At 38.1% G+C, this 21,204-nt stretch overlaps 1 protein-coding gene across 1 annotated transcript in view; it reads left to right on the top strand.

Annotated features, from left to right (window-relative positions):
* Window positions 1-21,204, top strand: part of LOC124775814 (regulating synaptic membrane exocytosis protein 2-like) — a 966,162-nt gene that overhangs the window by 341,286 nt on the left and 603,672 nt on the right. Inside the window, exons 13-14 of the mRNA XM_047250647.1 lie at window positions 15,631-15,787; window positions 19,771-19,846. Of these exons, the coding sequence (XP_047106603.1) occupies window positions 15,631-15,787; window positions 19,771-19,846 (233 nt within the window). The remainder of the gene's footprint in view (window positions 1-15,630; window positions 15,788-19,770; window positions 19,847-21,204) is intronic.

The following is a 21,204-nucleotide window of genomic DNA, read 5'->3' on the forward strand; positions in this document are numbered from 1 at the left end:
TTCTCTTCTTGTCCAAACTATTTATCGTCCATGTTTCACTTCCATACATGGCTACACTCCATACAAATACTTTCAGAAATGACTTCCTGACACTTAAATCAATACTGGATGTTAACAAATTTCTCTTCTTCAGAAACGCTTTCCTTGCCATTGCCAGCCTACATTTTATATCCTCTCTACTTCGACCATCATCAGTTATTTTGCTCCCCAAATAGCAAAACTCCTTTACTACTTTAAGTGCCTCATTTCCTAATCTAATTCCCTCAGCATCACCCGACTTAATTAGACTACATTCCATTATCCTTGTTTTGCTTTTGTTGATGTTCATCTTATATCCTCCTTTCAAGACACTGTCCATTCCATTCAACTGCTCTTCCAAGTCCTTTGCTGTCTCTGACAGAATTACAATGTCATCGGCGAACCTCAAAGTTTTTATTTCTTCTCCATGAATTTTAATACCTACTCCAAATTTTTCTTTTGTTTCTTTTACTGCTTGCTCAATATACAGATTGAACAACATCGGGGAGAGGCTACAACCCTGTCTTACTCCCTTCCCAACCACTGCTTCCCTTTCATGTCCCTCGACTCTTATAACTGCCATCTGGTTTCTGTACAAACTGTAAATAGCCTTTCGCTCCCTGTATTTTACCCCTGCCACCTTCAGAATTTGAAAGAGAGTATTCCAGTCAACATTGTCAAAAGCTTTCTCTAAGTCTCCAAATGCTAGAAACGTAGGTTTGCCTTTCCTTAATCTTTCTTCTAAGATAAGTCGTAAGGTCAGTATTGCCTCACGTGTTCCAGTGTTTCTACGGAATCCAAACTGATCTTCCCCGAGGTTGGCTTCTACTAGTTTTTCCATTCGTCTGTAAAGAATTCGTGTTAGTATTTTGCAGCTGTGACTTATTAAGCTGATAGTTCGGTAATTTTCACATCTGTCAACACCTGCTTTCTTTGGGATTGGAATTATTATATTCTTCTTGAAGTCTGAGGGTATTTCGCCTGTTTCATACATCTTGCTCACCAGATGATAGAGTTTTGTCAGGACTGGCTCTCCCACGGCCGTCAGTAGTTCCAATGGAATATTGTCTACTCCGGGGGCCTTGTTTCGACTCAGGTCTTTCAGTGCTCTGTCAAATTCTTCACGCAGTATCATATCTCCCATTTCATCTTCATCTACATCCTCTTCCATTTCCATAACATTGTCCTCAAGTACATCGCCCTTGTATAGACCCTCTATATACTCCTTCCACCTTTCTGCTTTCCCTTCTTTGCTTAGAACTGGGTTTCCATCTGAGCTCTTAATATTCATACAAGTCGTTCTCTTATCTCCAAAGGTCTCTCTAATTTTCCTGTAGGCGGTATCTATCTTACCCCTAGTGAGATAGGCCTCTACATCCTTACATTTGTCCTCTAGCCATCCCTGCTTAGCCATTTTGCACTTCCTGTCGATCTCATTTTTGAGACGTTTGTATTCCTTTTTGCCTGTTTCACTTACTGCATTTTTATATTTTCTCCTTTCATCAATTAAATTCAATATTTCTTCTGTTACCCAAGGATTTCTACTAGCCCTCGTCTTTTTACCTACTTGATCCTCTGCTGCCTTCACTACTTCATCCCTCAAAGCTACCCATTCTTCTTCTACTGTATTTATTTCCCCCATTCCTGTCAATTGCTCCCTTATGCTCTCCCTGAATCTCTGTACAACCTCTGGTTCTTTTAGTTTATCCAGGTCCCATCTCCTTAAATTCCCACCTTTTTGCAGTTTCTTCAGTTTTAATCTACAGGTCATAACCAATAGATTGTGGTCAGAGTCCACATCTGCCCCTGGAAATGTCTTACAATTTAAAACCTGGTTCCTAAATCTCTGTCTTACCATTATATAATCTATCTGATACCTTTTAGTATCTCCAGGGTTCTTCCATGTATACAACCTTCTTTCATGATTCTTAAACCAAGTGTTAGTTATGATTATGTTGTGCTCTGTGCAAAATTCTACCAGGCGGCTTCCTCTTTCATTTCTGTCCCCCAATCCATATTCACCTACTATGTTTCCTTCTCTCCCTTTTCCTACACTCGAATTCCAGTCACCCATGACTATTAAATTTTCGTCTCCCTTCACAATCTGAATAATTTCTTTTATTTCATCATACATTTCTTCAATTTCTTCGTCATCTGCAGAGCTAGTTGGCATATAAACTTGTACTACTGTAGTAGGTGTGGGCTTCGTATCTATCTTGGCCACAATAATGCGTTCACTATGCTGTTTGTAGTAGCTTACCCGCATTCCTATTTTCCTATTCATTATTAAACCTACTCCTGCATTTGTTCTTAAGAGCTATGTATCCTTTATTCTTAAGAGACTATAGACTTTTGCTAGGTTATTTAAATGAGTAAATAGGATTCAGAATTCAGTCTTTTTCTTTATGGTGACATTTTCAGTAAATCAGTAATGTAAATTCCCAAAAATAAAAGAATAAAAATAGCATCTTGGATTCCGGTACTGGGATACCAATACTGGGAACATAACTTTCAGGGTCATTGAGCTTGTTGGTGTCCATCATCCTGTTGGTGGTAGTTGTTGTTGGGTGTTCACTGAAAAAGAAAAGACTCAAGAGCAGAATATAACAAAATATATAAGTTTTATTAGTCAAGAAGAGTCAGTCACATTAATGTATACAGACATATGTTAATAAAGGAATTACACTGACATTTGTATGTGCAAGCACAGCAATGGGAGGGCCTCTATCAGGTCTTAAATACATTGTATAAATGCAGTTGTCAGTGTTCTGAAGTTCCACTGATCTCACAGCAAAAGATACAATTTCAGTATTACAAATAATGCTGAGAGTTACTCAAACTTCCTGTCAGAAGTCCATGTCATATGAAAATGAAAAGTAACAGGAAGCAGTCAGAGACAAAACAGCCAGATCTCTTTCTACCTACAACCTTCGACAATGCTAATACGGTGACAAGTATCAGCATTTGTAGGAACAATATAACTAGTCCCAATACTCTATTTCAGTCCCATTCCTTCTTGGACTAATCAACACAGAGACATCAAAAATGGCTATGATAATACAGTGGATTTAGAATTCAAACTGAGAAATGTAGGCTTCTGCACAAAGAAAATGTAACAGGAAATCAATGGATTTACAATTCATATGGTGAGTTTCTGGCCCCTGGTACATGGTTAGAAACATGGTATTTGTTTTTATAAGTGCACTGTAGAACTCAGTTACTTCTGAACTATATATCCTTTTCAGTGTAGTCTGCATGAAGCCACCATATATCAACACTGAACTAGGTACTCTTCCAACAATTACTTTGATGTTATCCTGTCTCTTCCTATTCTTCAGATACTTTAATTCACATCATATGGTATGGTGTTTTGCTTCAACTTGTTCCAGGGGCCAGGTGCTTGGCACCTATCTTCTATTTTGAAGTATTGCTTCATAACAATTATTCAGCATTAGCTCTTTGCTTTAGTGCCCTTTTCTTGCAGATGAAGCTCACTTCTGATCTGTGTCCATTCATAGTTTCTTCTTTGTTTACATCAGTATTTACATTTGCTTTTCAGATGTAAATTTTCTGTTTTGTATACCTGTAGCAGTGTGTAAAAATTTACTCTCTGATTACATACATTGATGGGAAAAAAATTGCAACACCAAGAAGGAGTTGTGCCATAAACAAAAGTTGATAGGTGTGTTTCTACCTCTTGAAGATAATTTTTATTAAAATTTCACATCAGTCATGTAAAAGTGGCATGGTTAGTGCCACTATGAGGATGCAAATCAGGTTTGCTTTAAATACATGCTGTGGCAGTCATGAGCGTTAGTTACCTTTGTGATTGGGTGTAGTGAGTTGTTGTTAGTTCAGAATGCCTTTAAGGTGACAAGGATGCCATTCCAACATCGCACTGACTTTGAAAAAGATTGTGTAACAGGGCTACAAGAAGCTGGATGTTCCTCCCGCAATATTACAGAAAGACTTGACAGGAATGTAGCCATGTTACTTGACTGCTGGCAGCGGTGGTCATGTTAATGTTTGATTGCAAGAAGACTGGGCTCTGGACCATCATGTTTGGTGTATGGCTCTGGTGTATCATACTGGATCTGCAGCAGCAGTTGGCACCACAGCGACACAATGAACTGTTACAAATTGCTTACTCCAAGCACAGCTCTGAGTCAGATGCCCTGTAGCATACACTCCACTGACTCCAGACCACCTCCATTTGCGACCTGTGTCAAGTGAGAGCTCATTGGAGGACAGGGTGGAGGTCTGTTGTGTTTTCTGATGAAAGCTAGTTCTGCCTTGGTAACAGTGATGGCCATGTGTTGGTTAGAAGACTAATTGAAGGCCTGCAGCCAACCTGTTTGTGTGCTAGGCACACTGGACCTACACCTGGAGTTATGGTCTGGGGTGCAATTTTGTATGAAGGAAGGAGCACTCTCATGGTTATCTCATGCACTCTGACATTAAATTTGTGCATCAGTTTGGTGATTTGATCTTTTGTGCTGCCATTCATTCCCTGTAATGACCATACAAGTGCACTAAGTATGGAACTTGTAATGGTCGCCTAGTCGTAGATATTCCGAATTGCCATAATCGCACTATTTCACTCCAATTTATGGAGCTTGTTAGCACTTGATGTTAGGTTGGCACCATTAAAATGCATTGTAGTAATCGCTGCTGCTTGCTGGATCACTGCTGTGTCTCGATGCTGATGCTGGCTCTAAATCTGGTTGTCTAGGGTTAAAAACATGAGGTCCCGTGTTTTTTATGTGCTTTTGATGATAAAGAACGAGCGAAACCAACAAATATGTAAACTTCAAATATTTATTACTCTGGTGGCCATCTTAATTCCACTGTCCACCAAAGACCATGACACAACACAAAGTAGTACTTCCTTTACATGTTCTTTGCATTGTTTATCCACCTCAAACAATAACACACAAACACACTTTATCAAAGTGACGCTCCGACTGCCTCCCCCGACCCTTCTTGCTACTTGTATTTATAACATTGTCAAAGAAATACTAAAAAGAGCTATAGTTTATAAGTCACATGTACATCTGTTATCATAATTTGTGCAGATAAGTTATTAATTTGCATCGAGTGACATAATTTAACATGTTATGAAAATGACAGACAGATTTGTTGACTTGACAGAATAATTCTGTTACAAAAAGGCCGTTTTTTAGAAGTTTGTCAATTGACTTCTCTAATTTGCATAAATAAGTAAGTAACATGAATTATTAAGAATTACATTGGTTTTCGTCTAAAATAGGATTGATTACGTGAATACTGAGTGAAAACGCTCCTAGTGAATAAATAGGTTTCACTGGGTGATTTTTATTTAAGCGGATCCAAAATACCTAAGTTGGCCACTATTTTTCGTACTTCATATTAATTATTTAAGATAAACTTAGTGTTTTTACATGATGACATTTGCTGTATCAGTGATCAAGTGATATTAACTTTTGTGTGGGTCAGTTATTCAGTATAATTTAATGGGTTGACTGTTTATGGAGACATGTTGTGCAATCATTGTTAACATACACAATCACTTTTCTATAATCATAAATACTCGTTAAACTGGTTGAATTTGGAGGATATCGCATACTTCATTAAAGTAAAGCCTTTAATATGTTCCGTTACAAACTCCATCCTACAAAATGACATTCAGCACCTGTGCAACACAATGTATACATGTTTGCATGCTTGCATTGAATGTTCTGATAGTTCCACTTGTTATTAATGTACCAGCATTTCACATTTGTGATGGCTTATCTTATGCCTAAGTTAACCTGTGATCTTGCAATGTTAATCACTTAATCACATGTAACATTACATTTTTTTGCAAAGTGTTGACCAGTGTTGGTAGCTTGACTGCCATCTTCAGATCACATGTGATATTATAAATTCACTAGCAGTGTAGAACACCATTGCATCATCTGTAACATTCTTATTTTAAAGCTTCACGTGAAATCCGTTATGTTTATCTGAAGATTTAAAATAACAATGTTATGGACAATGCAACAATTTTGTACAGTGCTAGTACATTTATAATACTGCATGTGATATGAAGATAATTAAGCTATAGAAAATGGTCGTCACTTTGTAATAAAATTTTAATGTTAAATTTGATTGAGACAACAAACAGAAAAGTTTTGAAAATTTTAAAAAAATTCGTAGAAAGTTTATAAAGTTAAAATTTCACATTTGATTATCTGCTTACAATCATTTTGTCCTATTCTGACAATGTCAGATATACCCAGATCACATATTTATTAACACAAACCACGAAAGATATAGGTGTATATTGCATGACCTCCCACCCTCTTTTCCCTCACAACCCCCCCCCCCCCCCTCCTCTCTCGATGTCAACAAAACACATCTTATATGATTCCACAGAGCACAAAAAAATACAAGATTATGTGGCCATAAAATTTAAAGATGAAGAAATAGCAAGAGTAGATTCTTCCCAACTACTGGTACTAAATATTGATATCAGGCCCACCAGCACAGTACATTTTTTAGAATTATATAAAAGACTGAACTCAGTAGCATTTTCTATTTGTCTGATTGCAAACATGTACAAAATTAGTTATGAAGTACAGCATTAAATCCTGAAGTAATTGACTCAAACTAATAAAGCTTTTACTTTTCAAATTAGGGTCCTCAGAATCATGAAAATAGCCCATTGCAGACACTTCTGCAGAATTTATTAAAACAGTTAAGAATCTTTACAATGCTATGACAGTGCCTTCTCTCATTTGTGTCATTAATTGTAATAGAATAATACATTACACATAAAATAGTGCCTATCATGAGTATGATTATGAATTAAACAGGATTTATCTAGACATATAAAAAATCCCCAGCATGACTCATAAAGAAATGCTTTAACAGCTCATGTCAAACCTGTTAGTGATGGTTTGTCCTAATTCAAAAAATTTGTAATACATTCTCTTCTTTATAAAAGTCCTACTCAGCACAGGATTTTTTTGGTATCACATAGTACTTTATTAGCTGTGAGGTATCACTACTGATCTACATACTGAAAATTGAAAACTATGACTACTGTTACCATAATACAGGGTGTTCACCAAAGGAGTCCCTGATCTCATGATTAAATATTTTGAAAACTAAGATCAATATAAAAGTGCAATTAACAGCTTGTTCCTTGTGAAAGCTGTAAGAATTTAATACAGAAGTTTCAAAAACGCTCAAAAATCTGTTGACAGATGGTGCTGTAATCACAATACATAGTGCATATAAATAGTGTGCCATAGCTCAGTCCACCATAATATGAAAGGGGGTTAGTATGCCAAAGGAAGATGTTGAAATTGTGCATTCCATAGAACAACGTGTTTTTCTGGTACTGCGATAACAGAGGTTAGAACACAGTTCTACAGCAACAAGTCATAGTTTTCAAATATGATTTAATTCTCCAGAAGGTCCCAGTGAAAAAACTGTTGTCAAGCTCTTCAGCAAATTACAATGACAGGCAGCATGGCTGATGATCTAGTGGGGAATATAGGCCCCAGCAAACTGTAGTTACTCTCGTATATGCTGCCATGATTTCTGCAATTATTCAGCAACATGCAAGGAAATCCACCAAAAGAATTGCAGCAGAGACTGGTCTAAAGTGCTACAGTGTACAGGAAATACTGAGACATAGCCTACACATGTTTCCATTCAAAATCCAAAGCCACCAGGCCATATCTGCATGAGCCGTGCAACCGAGGGCTGAGTTTGGGAACCAGATTCTCACAATGATTGATAATGAAGGATTTGATGTTGGCTGCACCTGGTTCATGGATGAAGAACATTTGCACCTGAATGGAGTTGTGAGTAAATAATACTGGCAAGTGTGGGGTTCTGAAAATCCACATTTGTGTGAAGCGAAACCACATTCTTCTACCAAAGTTACCATTTGAGTTGTGGTATGCAGCAGAGGCACTATTAGTCCTTTTTTCACGCAAGAAGTGATCACTAATGATCATTATCTTAAACCTTGACACTGGTTGTCACCACGCAGTTAGCATTGGATCAACCAGGCACTGAGTGGCTCATGCAAGATGGGGCCAGACAACATTGCACCAAACTGGTGTTTCACATTCTTGATGAATACTTCAGGAATAGAGTTATTGCATTGGCTTATTGCAAATTTACAGATGCAGGGATGGATTGGCATCCACATTCACCCTTATCTGACTTCTTGTGACTATTTTTTGTGGGGCATATTGAAAGACACTGTCCATCAAAAACATCTCACCATGCTATACAAGCTTGAATTGATGATCTGTGTGGCATCTGAATTTGTTTCTGTTGAGATATTGCAGGATGTGGTGGCAAATTTCATTGTTTGTTTGCACCATGTATTGGTTGGGGAGAGAGATATATGCATCAATTATTGGGAAGCCACACCAAAAATTGTCTTCCCAGAAATGCATGCAGTTATAGATGCATACGTGTTAAGAACCTTGTGGCAATTCTGAAACTTTACTTGAATGTTAGTTCCTATAGTTTTTTGGTTTGTGGCTTGGTATTTACCTTTTCTCCCCAACGATGTACAATAATGCCGGTGTGGCTATTCTTTCTTTCTTTGAGTTGATTTCCTCTCTGAAGAGCTGAATGTTAAAATGTAAATCCTTGTCACATCAGGAGAAGGAAATTAAAACATAGCTCAGTAGTAAAATGAAATGCTTGCAAGCCCCACATATTAGAACATTTACTTAATACAATACTGAGACATGACTTATTGCAAATTTACTGGTGCAGGGATGGATTGGCATCCACATTCACCTTTATCTGACTCCTTGTGACTACTTTTTTGTGGGGGATATTGAAAGACACTGTCCATCGGAAACATCTCACCATGCTATACAATGCTTAGAAGACCAACAGATAGACACCTTGGTGAGTTAAAAAAGACAAATTAATTACATAAAATAATTGCTATTTCTTTTCTTCAATTTTCTGTCAGCATAGATATAATCATACGTCTCTACAATATCTTTACCACATGGAGACAGAGCAAATATTTATTTATATGTGTAGGTCATTGAAAGAACCTACATAACCATCTCCGTACTGTGAGTGGTGAACATTTTGAAGAGATAGTGATGTAATTGCAAAGACTGCTTGCAGCAGGTGAGTTTAATTATGTACACCAATATTGTATGAGCTCCATGGTATGCAGTGCCATCTGTTTCTTGAACCATTTTGAAACTTCTGTGTAATTTCTGTATACAACTCTTACAGATTTCACAATAAACATACCTTTTGTTGAACTCATCTATTAATCTTAGTTTTCAAGATATTTAATTTTTAAATCTGTGAATCCTTTGCTGAACACCCAGTACATTAGCATTTGTACGTATAGCGATGTAATTAACTGTTTATCATCACTGCAGTGTCCTGTGGGTGTTAAGGTTATAATTTACTGCCATTTTTACCATGATGTAGAATGCCTATAATATTCATGAAAAATTGTAAATTTTGTTAACATATTACTTGATTAATACCACATTTTTCATTTAATTGTCCCCAGGGAACTTCATCTAGAAGTTCGCAGGTGGCATCCGTGGGGCCCCAAGCTGAGTCTGACATTGCTTCCACTTACTTGTGTCAGACCCCTCCTGTTTTCTTTCCTGTCGGCCTCCCTTGGCCAACTCTTGTTTTTCGACCCCAATGGTATTAGGTTTCGAGGCCTGAGGGTGTCTTTCAGTTTCCTATCTCTCTCACCCCAGTTCTGCAGGGTTTGATGCAAGACCCTAGCCCAAGGTTGTGGGTGAAGTCCCTAACAGCAGTTGTGGCAGGGGAGGAGATCTCTGTTACGGTGCATATGCTTGGCGGATGGGGCAATGGATCCGGAGTACCGTAGGCGACAGTAGGGTTCAACCTGAACAAGTCGGAAACTCCTGCAATCCACTCAACTCCACACGTAGTGACTCGTCACTCCTGTGGAAACAGTTGTTTGGGTCAAGAGAAAGCTATGAACGCTGGGAAAATTCATGGCTTTTAAATACGATCCAGGTGATGCAGTGCCTGTGGAGAGGACACTCCGCCTGTGCCTGCAAAGGTGCGGATAACAACACGGGGAGTCGCAGTTACCGGTTTTAAGCCTTGCGCTGAGGGACGTAAGTGCAGGCGCCAGGGGTGACTCTCGTCAGTGGGATAGCCCATTGGGGCTAACTGACTGGTTACCGCTCGCCTCAAGCTGGGCAGCCCCCAGCCACTAAGGTACCAGTCCGTCCCCCACCTTGCATTTCTATGGGTGTATGGAGCAGCAAGCATCTCGCAGTGCTTGATACAAGGTGGATTACTGAGGCACCTGGAAAAAACAACAATAAAGTAGCTCATATGAGCAAAACCAACTATTCAATAACACGATTTGCCACCTGGAATGTGAGAACTATGATACCCGGTTATGACACTCCTACAGATGCTGCCCCTATAGTCAGAAAAACAGCCATAATTGACAGAGAACTCCTGCGTCTTCGCATTGATGTGGCTGCATTACAGGAAACTCGTCTCTCTGGGGAAGGCAGCCTGTGTGAAGATAATTACACCTTTTTCTGGAAAGGGAGAGAAATTGGAGAAAGATGTGAACACGGAGTTGGCTTTGCAGTGCCAAACAGTCTTCTCAGCTGCTGCGAACAACCAAAATCTATGTCTGAACGATTAACAACTTTGAGATTAAAGACAACATCAGGCCCCATCACATTAATCTCTGCATATGCTCCCACTATGAAAGCGCCACCTGAAGTCAAAGACGTGTTATATCAAATAAACTCATGTTACTGGGAGACTTTAATGCCAGGGTTGGGAACAAACGAAACAACTGGACTGACTGCATTGGCCCATACGGCATTGTAAATATGAATGAGAACGGTCAGTGACTGCTGGAACTTTGTACCTCTCTTTCTCTCTGCATCACAAACACTTACTTCCAGAACAGAGACATGCACAAAGTAACATGGAAACACCCACGTTCAGGCCATTGGCATCAGCTCGACTTAATTGTAACCAGAAGAAGCGACCTACGTCATGTCCTCAATTCCCGCACATATCACAGTGCTGACTGTGAAACTGATCACTCTTTAGTTATGACCAAATCACGGTTCACACCAAAGAAGATTCACTCAGCTGAGAGAATTTGTCGAAGAGTGAAGATCGACACCAAAGCCATTCAAGATGATGCGCTATACAGAAAGTTCAGTGAAGAAATTGAGATGAAACTGAATCCTTAGCAATTTATAACTGCACATAGCGCCGAAAATATGTGGCATCTAGCTAAAGAAAATATTATGCAGACAGCTTTCGGAACATTTGGGAAGCATGGTAGGGCTCAAAGTGACTGGTTTACTGAATGAGAAAGTGAGTTGCGTCCATATATAGACAAGAAACGTAATGGTCACATACGTGTTATGAATAATCCTAAAGACCAACGAGCAATAGCTGAATACAAGGCCTGCAAAGCAGATCTGCAACGAGTTTCTCACCATTGCACAAATAGATATTGGACCAACCTTTGTAAAACTATTCAGATCTACCGAGACAAAGGAGATTATAGTGGCATGTGTCAAGGCATCAAAAAGGCCATTGGACCAACAAGTAGGAAGTTCGCTGCAATAAAAGATCTAAATGGAGACCCAATCAACAATAAAAACCAGCAGCTAGATAGTTGGGTGCAGCACTATGCTAAACTATACTCAGAAGAGGTCAACATTTCTTCAGAAGCTTTGGGTACTTAACCAACTTAGCCAGTTATGTCTGAGCTTGATGATCTTCCCACTATTGATGAATTAAAACTCGCACTTAAAAGTCTAAAGCTAGGCAAGAGTACAGGCCGTGATAACTTACCACCAGAAATCATCAAACTTGATTGCATTTTGCTGACATTGTATCAAATCCAATTGCAGGCACAGTACCTCAAGACATGCGAGATGCAAATATAGTAACAATCTATAAGGGAAAAGGCGACGTAGGTAAATGTAACAACTATAGAGGAATATCTCTCTTGAGCATTGCTGGAAAGGTGTATGCAAGGATAATCCTGAAGAAACTGTAAACCTTGGCTGCTCGGATCTACCCTGAGTCACAGTGTGGATTTCGAACTGGCAGATCCACAAGTGACATGATATTCACAGAATGCCATTATATGTGGCTTTTGATGACCTCAACAAAGCCTTTGACACCGTCAGTAGGGAGGGAATCTACAGCATATTGGAAAAAATTGGATGTCCCCCAACTTTGCTGTCTGTAATAAGATCTTTTCATGACAATATGCGTGGCTCTGTAATCTTTGATGGCAGTGCATCTAAACCATTCAGTATGAACTGTGGCGTAAGACAAGGCTGTGTGTTGGCACCTAAACTTTTTGGAATTTTCCTCTCGGGTCTGCTCCAAGTGGCATTCGAGAATTGCAATGTTGGAGTACATCTGCACACTAGGAAAGATGGAAGGCTTTTCAATGTCAGAGTAAGACAAAGCGCTACGAGATAGTCGCTCGTGAACTCCTGTATGCTGATGATGCTGCAATTGTTGCGAACTCCACAGAAGAGCTGCAAGAGCTAGTATCAAGATTTAGTCATGCGTGCCACCTATTCTCGATGAGTGTAAACAGCAGTAAGACCATAATTATGGTTCAGGGTGCTAACACAAAGCCGAATATCACACTAGATGGCACTACTCTGCAAGTCGTAGATAACTCCCGCTATCTTGGATCTACTATAGAATCAAACATGTCTGTTGACAAGGAAATTGATGCTCGCATTGGAAGAGTTGCAACAACTATTGGCAAACTCTCTACACATGTTTGGAAAAACAACAAACTCTCTTTGACCACCAAAATTCTTGTATATCAAACTTGCGTCCTCAGCATCCTTTTGTATGCATCGAAAACATGGACTACCTATGCCAAACAAGAACGTCGCCTTAATGCTTTCCACATGCAGTGCCTGAGATCCATCCTCGGAGTAACGTGAAGGGCCGGTTGACCAACGAAGCAGTGCTATCTAAAACTAACTGCAACAGTATTTCAGCTATCTTGAAGCAGAGACGACTCCGCTGGCTGGGACACGTCCACCGTATGGATCCTGACAGATTACCACGTGAGGTGATGCTTGGAGAGATCTCTATAGCCAAAAGACCTGTAGGACGTCCTGTATTGAGGTTCAAGCACTCCTGTAATCGACACAAACAGATGAGAGGCACAGGCTAGCATGAGACCAGGGTGGCGTGATGATATATCATCTGGAATCTCGAAGCATGATGAAGGCTTCTTAGACAAATTGAGGCAGAAAAAACTTCGCAATGCTACCAGTGCTCCTGCCTCAGCAGCCAAATACACTTGTGACAATTGTGGCAAGAGATGCCGTGCGGCCATTGGTTTGACAAGTCATATGAAAAAATGCAACCCATAAACACACAGACACTGCAATAATCATCTATCAAGATGTTGTGGCCTATATATATATATATATATATATATATATATATATATATATATATATATATATATATATATATATATATAGAGAGAGAGAGAGAGAGAGAGAGAGAGAGAGAGAGGGAAACATTCCGCATGGGAAAAATATACCTAAAAACAAAGATGATGTAACTTACCAAACGAAAGTGTTGGCATGTGGATTGACACACGAACAAACACAAACACACACACACAAAATTCAAGCTTTCGCAACCAATGGTTGCTTCATCAGAAAAGAGGGAAGGAGAGGGAAAGACGAAAGGATGTGGGTTTTAAGGAAGAGGGTAAGGAGTCGCTCCAATCTCGGAAGCGGAAAGACTTACCTTAGGGGGAAAAAAGGACAGGTATACACTCGCACACACACACATATCCATCCGCACATATACAGACACAAGCAGTGTCCTTTTTTCCCCCTAAGGTAAGTTTCCGCTCCCAGGATTGGAGTGACTCTTTACCCTCTCCCTTAAAACCCACATCCTTTCGTCTTTCCCTCTCCTTCCCTCTTTCCTGATGAAGCAACCGTTGGTTGCATAAGCTTGAATTTGGTGTGTGTCTTTGTGTTTGTTTGTGTGTCTATCAACATGCCAACGCTTTCGTTTGGTATATATTCATTTAATTATTGCTGCAGAAATTTGGCTGTAAAATCATGTCTGTATATAACAGTATACCAGTTGGCCCTCTTAACAGTCATCAGGCACATTTTCTCTGATGTTCTATCAGATCTCTGCAATTTTCTTTTTGCAGTGTGTTGCTTGAGTCACCTCCAACAAATACTGCTCATCATGTCTTTCATGCACTGACAAAAAGTGTCAGTTCATTTCCTGTTAAAAACAAAATTATTTTTGAAGCAAGAGTTTTTTTATTTTTTTTTATTTTTTTTTATTTATCTGTATGTATTAACAGGAACAGTAAAACACAAAGAGTATTCCAGTACTCCAGCAGTGACTAAGCAGTACTGCTGCATGATGGTAGCAGTCATCGAAGCCAAGGCTGTGCTGTTCCTGCTGGATTACTTGTTATTCTTCATGTTTTACTGTCCCTGTTAAAACATATTGATAAAGCAAATATCACCCTAGATTAATTTAGGCCTGCTCAATCAAATGGGGATATAACATTCTGGTTTTAGAAATCATTTTCTAACTGGAAACAAACCAAAGCTTTGTTTTGATAATGGGTACCATGTGTAAGGTGAGGTGAACAGTAGTCCAGCTACATCTTGTAAAAATGAGATTGCAGATATCTATTGAAACACTGGAGAAAATGAGCCTGATGACTGTCAGGAGGACACTGTATAATGTGTGTATAATATATCAGTTCTACATCGGAGTGATTTTCTTGCAATTGACTTTATGGAATATGAAATAAAAAAGTAGATATCATAGAGATGGTGTTCAAGTAAGTACATATGATCATAGTGGAGAAAGCGAAGTAATTTTCCAATTTAATGATAAATCTGATAGAGTTAGATGAAATTTCCTTTTTTATTTTTATTTTATTCATATTGCCTGATAATATTATCCATTATTATTATTGTTTTCATGAAAAAATAACATTTATATTGTATCATACCTCTATTGAGCCCTTGAAAATTTAAGCCATTATAGTTTATGTGGAATACATGGATGTTTGTTACCTCTAGAGAACAGTTTTAAATTAATAGTTACACCAAATGAGAACAAATTACAGTTGTCATTTGTTAGGTGCCAACATTCTTCTCTCCTTTGGGTACTAGTCTGTGGCAGTGCTTAGTCTTCTTATTACTTGCACCTCTCCCTCAAGGAAACAAAGAAAACATGAACAGATCAAAGAACCCAACCATTTGCTTCAACATATATATATGAACTGTTATGCTGTTTTATGTCACTATACCTCCCCCCCCCCCTCTCCCTCTCCCTCTTCCCCTCCCCCTCCTCTTCCCCCTACCCTCCCTTTTTTCCCCCAAATAACTCATTCTGTGAATCTGTGCATCAGAAACCAAGGCGTTAGGCACTTCATTATATCCAAATATCATAGCTAGTGGTTACTTATGTTCAGCAATGTGACACTTATATGTACCTCAATTTAACTCATTGTAGTGTGTAATGAAGTAAATGAAGTATTTAATGAAGTATTTGGCTTATGTTCAACAGAATGCATTACCATGGATCCGCTGTCCCATCGCACGCATATGTTCCAAGATTTACCTCTCGGTCTGCCACTGCAACGCCTACTGGATCACCAAAGAAACGCCAACTTCCACAGATACCTCATGCGCTACCAAAAGCACTGAAGGATCGTGTAGTAAAGGTACAGATATGTAGTAATTATTTCCCACACTATTATTGACTATCATTTTTAAATGAGATCCAAATGTCACAAATACATGTTATTCATTAGTCACCGCGTGCAGTTCAATTATATGTGAAGAATTTTAGGGTGATGTACGCTACCTAGATTTGTAAGTTGGATACAGGAACAGTCCCATTGTTAATAGGATGTACATTTGTAAATAATGTACATGTCTTTTAAACTATCAGTGTAATGATGAACTTCATTCATGTGTCAGCTGCTATATAATATTGAAATTCACTGTTCAGTCCTTTTATCTTAAATGAAATCATTTAAGTGAGTCAGTAATGCCCAGCATGTTCTGTATCTAAGTTAGTCAGTCACAATGCTATTATCATATACTGAACATATCATAAGAATCCATCGGTTGCCTTTTTCTCAGTATTGCAGGGTGTCCATTACTTTTTCTCCATTGGCTGGTATAGATGTGAAAGGGTTATGCGGTGCTTTGTGCACATTGTGGTGATCCTCTCTTGTGATGTCAGATATGGTTAACTGAACCTTGACGATGTGTATGCTAGTCCTTATGTTCTCATGTAGTCCAGTGTTGTGCCACTGTCACATATGAATACCACACAAATCTGAACATTGCACAATTTGACCAGTGAGCCAAATGGAGACCCACATTGAGGCACCTTTTAAACTCCGGATCGCCAAAGAAACACCAGCTTCCACAGATACCTCATGCACTGTGAAAAGCACTGAAGGATTGTGTAGTAAACTGTGTCAGATGCAGATAACCCTGTCTCGCACTAGTATGCAACAGCTTTGTGCCCTTATCTGATGCTGTTAATGACCTGTTTATTGCCTACTAATCCTGGTAACAACACAGATTCAATCTAGTGGCATCTGTACTTGTCAAAGAGAACTGCAACTCTAATGATTTTCATATCTGCCAGTGTTGCGTACATTTACTAACTTACATGGTGAGATGTCCATTATAATAATAATAATAATAATAATAATGGACATCTCATCATGTCTCCTAGGTTATTCACTTTATTTGTCAGTCAATGTACTGTGGCTTGTGAAATTTCATGTGACAAATAGAAAACAGTTTAGATATACTAGCTGAGTTAACTTTAATCAGTTACAGATCTCTATTATAAGATGACACCATAATATTCCATATTTAGGCAAATATTACCTATTCTTCATGTAATGACTCCCCACAAAATTGATTTATAAACTTCAACTATATGCGCATGGCATGATAATTTTTAATTGCATAGCTCAGAGAAGAGAACACCCTGGAAATGGAACAATCCTTACTACTGAAAATCCAATTATGTATCCACTTCAAAACAACATTTTTGTGAATCAGACCAAATCCAACCATTGCGAAATGAATAAATTGGACATTGAAATCAGTGATGAAACATTTAAAGGAAGATGTAGATATCAGTTACTTTCATAAAAAACTATATAAGTTTTTAGGAATATTTTTATTAGTCTTAGTTTTTCTTGTGCAAATTGATCCAATGGTTTGAAAAAGACACGAGTTACTTATGACAAATTCAATTAAGATATAAAAGCTATACTTGACTGGGTGTTTATTGTAATGTATGTATCACCTTGAAACAAAATATATGTTAGATGATAATGTTACTGCTGGAAGGTCATTAATACACACGAGAAAGATGTTGTGACACTAAGACAATCTTGTGGGATAGCACAAATAGTTAATTCCTGTTGAGATTAAAAGTGAGAACTTCCCAGCAGGAGACATTTTCTTATTATGACCATTGTTTTCTGTTTGTACAAATTGAACAATTTAGCAGAATTTCCTGTAACACCATAATTTTTTAATTTACTAAAAATGATGTGATTTATGCAGTCACATGTATTGATATCTCACAGAGTATACTGCTAAGATGCCTATTACAAAAGTATCATATATTAAATGAAACAACGAGTTTACTGTTACCAGTCACCGATTTATTTATTTCCATGACACGTTTCAAAGGTTTAAACCTCCGTCATTAGGTGGATTTACATTATTTAGTATTACATTTGTGTGTGTCTTGTGTTACAATTTTTGGAGGAACTTGTGGCACTGCCTAGTGGAGAAACAAGACACTATTTCAGAACATGGTTTTTGATTTCTTCTGACAATAAATTAAACTGATATCTAATAGTAAACATTAAATAAGTAAAATAGAGTACCTCCAGTTGTCACAGGTTCCTATTCACTGTCAAAACACATCACATGTATACTGCCACATTTGTAAACAAATTTGGCGTTTGGAATCTGCTGGGTGCAAGATTCCAGACGCCATAACACCAAAGTTATCTAGGCATTGTCCCATTCATACCGTAAATATATCTTAAATTTCAGCTGTGATTGCAGTGGTCTTCCTCTGGGTTTACTGGTGTACTTTGTGATCTAAGGTCTATTATGTTTCATCATGTATCTTCTACTGAGCTTGGGGAGCCAAATGTAGTACTATTGCTCCCTGATGTATGTCACTGCTGAAGATTATATGAACAGAGAGACTGCTTTTTTGCTTGCACCAGCTTGGCTGCTAGCCAAATGAACCCAACAGGCCACACAAACAACTCAAGATCGGGCATTAGCAGTGAAAACTGCCACTGTGAGACTCCTGTCCTACTTGAAGAAAACAGGATTCTAAACCCAATTTTCCAATGACTGTCAATCTTTGCTGTTATTGCAAGAGGCAATAGACAACAACAATAGATCCCAACTCCTTCAAACAGAAGAAATCACTCTAATAAAGTTTCCAACTCCTTCCACCACAGTAGACCAATAATATCAATGGTTTTCAATATTGTGATGTAAAGGCTACTCCAGGAGAACATGACAAAATGTAATGGTTCCTGGGCAGCAAAGTGCAAAAGTGCACTAGTAGACCTAAAGGGAGGGCAATGCATACATGTTCTGATCATTGGTTTTATTCAGTGATAGTTATTTTACAGACCCAAAAAGCTTTTATGTCAATCATGACAGTGCCTACTACCTCTGTAATCAGTCAGAATCCAATGCAGATTGAGCATTTCCATTACATTAATTACATAGCACATTTACAATTCTTTTAAATCTGAATTATTTTTGTTATTATAAGAAAACACGAAGATGCTCTTGAAATACAGATTCCATCTTCTTGTGGTTGCTGGCCATCAGCTATAATACTGCAGCAGCTGGCAGGGCAAAGATTCATGTCCATTGAGAAAACAGTACTGTGTTTTTATGATCTCCTTAACTCCAAGAGAAACAGAAAAAGAAAACAAAATTTGTGGGAATATATTGAAACAAAGGTACTGTAAATAGATGAAAATATAAATATATTTTTGGCTGATATGGCTTAGGCAAGAAAGACACCAGCGTCACTATGGTTATTTGTTGCACTATACTCTTCACATTCCATTTTTCCAAAGTAACTCCACACACAGAAAGAAATCAAGAAAATGCTGATCGAGTGAAGTATTCACATCTTGATATTTACATAATCCAAATACCTAAGATGGAAAAAGGAAAAATTTCACAAGTGACAAGAAAGTGTAGAGATATGTGTATTTGTTGCTCCATTCAAAAATGTGCAACAAAGTTAAAGAAAAATCTTACTGTGGCTGAGGCTTGGGGCAGCGTGTGATTACGTAATGCAGTTAAGGGACTTTGTCTACCAAAATTTACCAAACCCGTTATGAATGAAACCTCTATTTGTAGAGTGTAGACAGAATACAATGTTGTGATGTTTAATGTAAAATGTGAAGAGTTTTCTACATTTATTATTTGCAGTGAAAATTCGTAGAGAGGAGGGAGTCCAAAAACTCTAGACGAAGACATTTTGTCTTTCAATGTTTCCACATTTTTCTGAAATTGTAACCAAACATATGGTTAAAAATGTAACATGCACTACTTGATCGCTTTGAACTTCTTTTAGTTTCACTTGCATTTAAGCACATCATTATTTTAATTTTAGGATATGGAAGAACGAGCTCAGATGATGAAACAGAGAATGAAGCTGATGCAGGGCCAACGAAGTTCAGGCATGGGTGGTAAGTCTTGTGCATATTTTCTGGTATCTATCTACAGTCATATTTTCAAATTTACTGTATTTTGTGCAGGAGATGTTTGTTATCTTTGTTTCTTGTTCATGGTTATCCACTGATTACTGTGGTACTCCATAATGCGCAAAGAATATAACTTCACATTATTTATAATGGATCAGTGTGCAGAGCACAGAAACATGTAACAGAAAATATCATTCACAGTTGTGTTCATTCAAGCACTAGCTTTTTTGATAGCAAAAGTACATATTCGCACACACACGCACACACACACACACACACACACACACACACACACACACACGACCACAAAGAAATTCAAACACAAACTCTTGTGAGTATAGGAACATGCGTTGGATATCTGTGAGGTTATGTGTGTGGGCAATTGTTCTTTTGCTAGAAAAAGTGCTAGCACTTGGAAGCTAGTGTGAAGGTGAGTGGTTGACATCCCTTTATTTTGCTTATTGCCCCATCCATGAAGTTCCATTATTGTTTCCTTAGTATTTTTTATGCTAGATGGGCCATTCAAAATGTGTAGATTTGGAAGTCTTTCTAAACAACGAAAATGCTATCATATTATAGCAAATATAATAAAGGTACAAATTGTGTCTTGTACCATACAAAATGAAAAAAGCCCAGATGATGTAACTGTACCTTTTTAGTTTTGAGAAAGTAGACTGGTTTCAGTGAATTAAGATTCTAGTCAACATAATAATTTTCAGCAAGTGCTGTTTGCATTGTTGATTATTTCACTGGGTTTTCAACTAAATCTGTTTTGGTTAATGAACAAAACGTGTAAGTCGCAAAATGAAGCATTAAACTATATCCCCTGTGTCTGTGAAAAATGTCAAAAATTCTTACATCTTAACCAGTTGAGATACTTCTGGAGGTGGTAAGCGAAGTGATGTTGAAGGAGAGAGTAAGGAAAACATCTTACTGTATGAATCTTCCCAACTAACTAATAATAATTTAGAGTTCTGCTAAATACAAGGGCTGGAATGTTAATAGTGGCAACTATTTGTTTACAGCTTATACAAAATAGATACATGTTTCAAAGTTTTACTGACCTACAAAGTAGTCACCAGCATTGTGCATAACTCATTGCCAGTGATGTGGAATTCGTAAGGTACTCTTAGCAGTGCCAGTTGTGTTGACAGTTTGAGCAGCGTGGTCTAATGCCTGACGAATTTGTAGCACTTCTGAAGTGAATGCCATGAAATGTTTCCTTCAGTTTAGAAATTGAGTTGAACTCACGAAGGCTTAGTCAGTGGAGTGCAGTAGGTGGTATAGCACTTAGCAGCCCCGTCAGTCAAACAATAAGTAACAGCTCGCACAGTACTTGCTTG

This window comes from Schistocerca piceifrons, chromosome 2 (genome assembly GCF_021461385.2).
Source record: "Schistocerca piceifrons isolate TAMUIC-IGC-003096 chromosome 2, iqSchPice1.1, whole genome shotgun sequence".
NCBI lineage: Eukaryota > Metazoa > Arthropoda > Insecta > Orthoptera > Acrididae > Schistocerca > Schistocerca piceifrons.